General features: G+C 37.1%; 1 protein-coding gene across 1 annotated transcript; it reads right to left on the bottom strand.

Annotated features, from left to right (window-relative positions):
• Nucleotides 1-795: 795 nt before the first annotated feature.
• Nucleotides 796-3099, bottom strand: sox14 (SRY-box transcription factor 14). The gene has a single exon (XM_035412847.1). It carries the CDS (start codon nucleotides 2297-2299, stop codon nucleotides 1583-1585), a length of 717 nt encoding a protein of 238 aa, XP_035268738.1. The 5' UTR covers nucleotides 2300-3099; the 3' UTR covers nucleotides 796-1582.
• Nucleotides 3100-6204: the final 3105 nt, after the last annotated feature.

Raw genomic sequence — 6204 nt, 5'->3', positions numbered from 1 at the left:
TCTAATAAAAACGGTTTTATAACGACGAGGCGGATTGTGCTTTTGCTGACAGTTTGTCAAATGCGACAATTGTTTAGTGGAATATGACCAATATTCCCTTGTATTTGTCTGCTCTAATACTTTATATCTAATTTCATACAAGCACGTTATCGTGCAAAACTAAAATAAATAAATAAATAATAATAATAATAATAATAAAACGATTACGTTTTTGACTATAATGAAGTCGATCAGTGGTTCTCAACTCGGGCCAGGAAGTGCCGGTGTGGGTGCAGGCTTTTGTTCCAACCAAGCAGTTACACACCCGATTCTACTAATCAAGGTCCTTAGTAAAGACTCCAAAGGTTGATTAGTAGAATCAACAAACAGTAGAATGGAACAAAAGCCTGCACCCACACCGGCCCTTTCTGGCCCGAGTTGAGAACCACTGAAGTAGATGAACTAAATAAACAAATTTAACCCCTCGTGAAAATGTTAAATATGGATAATCCCAACGAACTCGGAACGCACCTGTTTAATTAGTTTTTGGGTTTTTTTGTGAAATTAGAAAATATAGCCCACATGTCAACTATAAAAAGCCACGTAAAATGTATGTTCTAAACGTAAATGACCAGAAGTCAACTTCCAGTATGAATATTTGCATTTTCAAATCTAAAATGCATGCAGTCTTAAATATATCTAGCTGGGTACATTTCTGAACACAAGCCAATTTTTGAAGACATTTAGTTCGTCCAGTAATCTCTCCGTGGAGTTACATTAAGGGACCATATAATCATACAAAGTTTTTTAAAAATATATTTTTGAAGACAGATTGTCTTTATTCAAAATGTCTTTGCTCGGCAAATGAACAGAGAAACGAGGTAACATCCTTCTGGATACATTTCCTTTCCATGACATGACAGGTTAAATTACCTTCTCAGATGAAAATACAACATTAACTGCCTGACTTCATATTTGAAGTTCTTTCTAAAATCAAATAAACGTTTTACTATTAGCACTGGACCACAGAAAAAATATGAAAATGAAAATAATAGAAAGTATATAATTTTCCATTTGTTATTTTAAATAAACAATCTAATTTTATGCGTCTGTTTAATAAATATAAACAATATATCCCGCTTTTTACTCAGAGGTCCTAATTCTCATCTAATCATCTTTTAAATTCTGAGTGCCAAAAATCATTCCATTTTACAGGAGACAAGAACTTCTTAATTGTGCAAACCAAAGTGTCTTGAAAATAAGATTATTATAATATTAATAATTAAACAAAATTGTTTGTCATAGCATCAAAATGCACATAATAAATAAACTTAAAGACCACCTCGTCGGTGGCCATTAATAAACGTTTTAACATTTACAATTCTTAGAGTTCACAGGGCACCTGCCTTACAGGTATTCCAAGTTCCGTGCGGAGGTCTTTGTAGAAACGTCCTGTTTGTGATCGTAAAAAGTTTCAGTTCGTTTTCCTTTAAAACAGAAGTCCACGGCTTCACTTAGTTTTATCATTTTTCTTGACTCGATGTCCTTATTTACATGCATTGCTGTATTCAAGAGAAATTAGTCTGTTTAGATTTTTTTCGCGTTACATAGCAGCTGCATGTGCTGAAGAGTAGGGGTCTATACCAGTTTTGGTCATACCCGGGAAAAGTATGTAGGCAACCGGGGGCTGTAAACTCGACGCTGACCAGGCAGTACAGTTACAAGGTACGACGTACCCAGGGTTTGTCGGTGATGGGTGAGTGTGGGTGTGCTGACTCGGACAGCCCAAGCTTCCAAAAGCGCCATTCTGGTATCCTAGCGAAGACGCATATGGCAAAGTGCTGGTGGCCAAAGTGTGGGGCATCTCTGTCATCTTCTGAATTGCACTAGAACTGAACTGGCTAGGGTCGAGGAAAGAGTAAGGTGCCGATGTCGGCGGCAGGAACGCTCTGGCTTTTTCTGAGGATCCCAGAAGAGTGTCCGTGGCAGATACAGGAAGTCCTTTCAAATGATCCGTGTCCCCAAGGTAGGGAAGGGGAAAGACGTACCTGTCTTTCTTGAGTAAATTCTTGGGCTTGCGTCTTGGTCTGTATTTGTAGTCAGGGTGTTCTTTCATGTGCTGTGCTCGCAGTCTTTTCGCCTCGTCAATATATGGTCGCTTCTCAGATTCTGAAAGCAGCTTCCACTCTGCGCCAAGTCTTTTGCTGATTTCTGAGTTGTGCATTTTGGGATTCTCCTGTGCCATTTTTCTCCTCTGGCCCCGGGACCAAACCATGAAGGCGTTCATGGGTCTCTTGATGTGATCTACCGGCTTTGACATTTTAAGAGCTCACGTTTAGTCCTCTTTACAATAATAATAAGAGTTGCTAAACCAACCAGAAAATGTATTCACCTGTCCTGAAGATAGCCGCTGCTCATACCAGTTATCGAATGAGCAGTGTGTACAGAATATGGAAAAAATAAATAAATAAAAATCCAGCGTTTGATTCTTCAGTTTCAGAATCAGCGCGAAAGGAAGCGAGGAAAAACAGCCACGCGCGCAAGATCCACCGAGGTGTGCAAGTCCCGGCGTCGATTGGTCTGAAAGTATTTGTGTTTTTCCTGGAGGTGTCTCGCCTTGCAAACCACCTGGCTTGGAAATGAGGAAAAGCTGGTGAATGAGAGCCAAAAGCGGTGAAGTTCAAAGGCTGGGCTGGTTTGGTCTGCACGCAATCTGACATAATCGCAGGGCGTTCACTCACCAACCTGGGCACCAATCAGCACAGAGAGACCAACATAATACCTTTACGAAAATATGTATATTACTACATAAACAAAGATTGGGGAGGAAAAGGGGGTTACTCACTTCTCTCCACGAATCCATTTACGCGAAAGGATACAACCATAGACCTTCAACCTCTGCAATAAAACCAGTTAAAATCCTAACAATACAGCAAACAAGACACGAGAGTAAAGCCCGAATAAGTAAACAAAACTAAGCACGTATACAATAATCGTTACAAATTAAATGAATTCATTTATATGAGAGCCATTTCGTGCATTTTCATAGTTTGTATATTACATTGTGTCCAATTTCTGAGCATTGTGATCAATAATCATAACGGCGATTTAAAATTTATGTAAAAGAATTCTTACTTTATGACACTTTAATTATGAATAAATGTTCAAAGATTTCATAGGTTTTAATAGCTTATTATTTTAGGTCAAATGTTTTTTTTAAAGCATTGCTATTTTCGTTAAAAAATAAGTTCAAATTTTATATGCTTTGCACAAAATAAAATGTTATCAATGAATACAAAATTAAAGATAGATATTTTAAAGAACCATTTCAGAACATCAACAATCACGCTCAATTTAATAAATAGCTCATGCTCGCTCCAACGTGACAGTGCCCCGCAGGGAAATATTTATTAAATGAGAACAATTGTCCAGAGATCTCCTGGGACAGGGTCGATTACAGCTTGCCTTGCACCTGTTTTTGTCCGACTCAAATAATAACAGAACGACAGCACATAGTGCATGCCCATAGACCTGTTTTGAATGAGTTTGTCTGAAAGGTCGAGATTGGTGTGTGGAGATAAACTCAGGAATTTGAAAACAATGTTGAACAGCTCATTGGAGAAGAAAATATCAGACCAACGACACTCTCTTTTGTTCTTCAGTCCTTTCCACCTTTTTCATTCGATATGCAGATTAAATCATAATTTACTCGTGATTCTTTCTTAATATACTATACCAATAATACAATGAATGTGTGTACCTTCATTCTACTAGCATATTTTACACTTGTCTTCATTGCATTACTGCAAGGAGTACACATTTAAATATATTTCTCTGTCTTACAGATAACATTTGCACTTATGGTTTTTCAATAGTTAGATTTAAAATAGGCATTCCTTGTGTGATAGTAAATACAGCGAGTGTGAAAAATTATAGTATTTAAACAGACCACTACTTTAATAGCCCCGAGGCCATAGACGTTGATATATTTCTCGCTCAGTTGTGATTAAGTGAAATGAATATGTGACTATTGACAGAATGCTTTTTGTACACCATTAGAATTTTAAAAATCAGTTCATTGTGCATTATTTGGCACATTTATCATATATTTAATTTAAAGGACCTATGAAAAGCATTTTAACATCAGGAAGTAGAATAGCTACATTTTGTCTGGTTCTGTGTAAAACATGTCTGACACATGGAAATATGAAGCAATCTTTCTTTGATTCGTGCTGACAGAACATTTATACATGTCTAGGGTGTAACAACAAATATACAAAGAGTTTAACAACCTCTGTGATACCAAGGGTGGGGTGTTCGGCTGGGTCTGACAATTAAACTGTATTATAGTTTTTCCCTCTTAATTGTAAAAGCGTTGTAATTACGCAGTAAAATTGTAATATTGATCTGAAAGAAAAACGTCGCCTGTGTTTACAAAGGCCTGCATTCAGCTGTTGCATGGTGCTAGTTCTACTTATTATGGACGACAGAGGTCCACAGTTAATCCAACATAGTTTTCAGTATAGTACGTAAGCAACATCCACAAACATCCAGTGAAAACATGCATAACTTTTCATTTCTTCTGTACCTGCTCCCTGATTAATGCGCATACAAATGCAAATGACGGATCAGCTGTATTGCGGAAACTCCGAGGAATTTCAAGAACTTTGAAATGTTTTTCATTGTTATATAATGTGTCTGTGTTCTTTACAGATCTATAAAAAAGGTTAATGTCCACGTGTGTTATTACTATACTCATAAGTATGTATAAGTATGTAGGCCGTTTTTGAATTCACCGTGCTTTGTCCAAATTTAAATCATGTGGTCTACCTGCCGGAGGAAATCTGGAAGTTTGGAACATCATAGTACGGAATAAGACCACGAGAAGACACGTATAACAATAACAACAACAACAATGTTAATAATAATAATAATAATAATAATAATAATAATAATAAACCACTTTCAGAAGCAGATTGGACCAGTCATTTATTTTATCATATGCCCGAAGTCAACAGAAAATCTTGAAACGATCTTCTTATATAAAATTTACTGAGGAAATATCTGGATTTTACAAAAAGTTGCACCTAAAGTAGTGAGAACTGAAAGGAAAAAAACACTTGGTGACAGTGGTAGTGACAGCTATTTATTCAGTTTCTTCGTTCCATTACCTTTTTGCTCACTCCACTCCATTTCAATCCCATCTCCTTTCCCCAGCGATCTGAACGCAATGCAGCTTGAAATTCCGAGTAGCCTACATTGGATTGCAGTAATAGCAAAAACATAAATTACAGCAGGAATTAACGGGAATTATGCGGACACATCACCGCCCGGCACTAAACGACTGTATTATCATGGCCAGGGAGTCCGTGCAAAATAAAGGAGATAATGAAAGAAAGTAAATAGCGTAGTAATAAGGTAAGCTTTCGAAAATTAAATGCCAGGGGTGGGGGCTATACCCATAAAAGCATGAAAAGGACGGATTGGAGGCCTTGTCTTGTTTAAAATAAGACATTATTAATTGTCCGATAGGCAGATGCGAAGAAAAAAATCAAAGTACGAATTCCTCAGAACTGGGAATTTAACTCCAAGCTCCAATACTGTTAACTGTATAATGCGGTTGTATGTTTTGTTCAGCAAGGTTCAAAAGCATAAACAAATACTTAGGGTCTAATATTACTTTACCTTTATTGGTTTAACTTTTTGTATCACCGTAAAAGGAATGTTATTCCATCCTCAATTAGAATATGCATGGCCATCCACAGAGGGCGATAATATTATGCGTGCTGTGATGGCTTGTTCGATGTTATTTATATGGTACATTTCTTCTGAAATATTTGAGCGATAAGTTAATTTTAGAAACATTATAACAGACCGACCGTGCATTCTATCTGGCATTCTGGAACACACAGTTGCATAGGTTACATGTCAGTGTAAATCCATTGCGAGCTCAGACTAAGATAAGTTCTGCTTGGCTACATCTTCAAGAGCGGCATTAGAGGTTGTTGCTGCAATGCAAGGTATGTCTTTCGATTTATAGCAGTGTTTGTTAGTATTTTAGGTCTTTCCAAAGCTGTCTTATTTTCATTAATGCTTGATATATTCGCAATAGACTCGCTGATCAGCGGTACAAACTACAGCATCAGGAAGAGTAGAAAAGCATTTGAAATCTATGAAAGCAGCCATACGGAATGGAAAGTAATTAAAAGACTCTTGCCAATTACA

The sequence above is a fragment of the Anguilla anguilla genome, chromosome 4 (assembly GCF_013347855.1).
Source record: "Anguilla anguilla isolate fAngAng1 chromosome 4, fAngAng1.pri, whole genome shotgun sequence".
Lineage (NCBI taxonomy): Eukaryota > Metazoa > Chordata > Actinopteri > Anguilliformes > Anguillidae > Anguilla > Anguilla anguilla.
The sequence above is the reverse complement of the archived record's forward strand: the minus strand, read 5'-3'. Positions and strand labels throughout refer to the sequence as shown.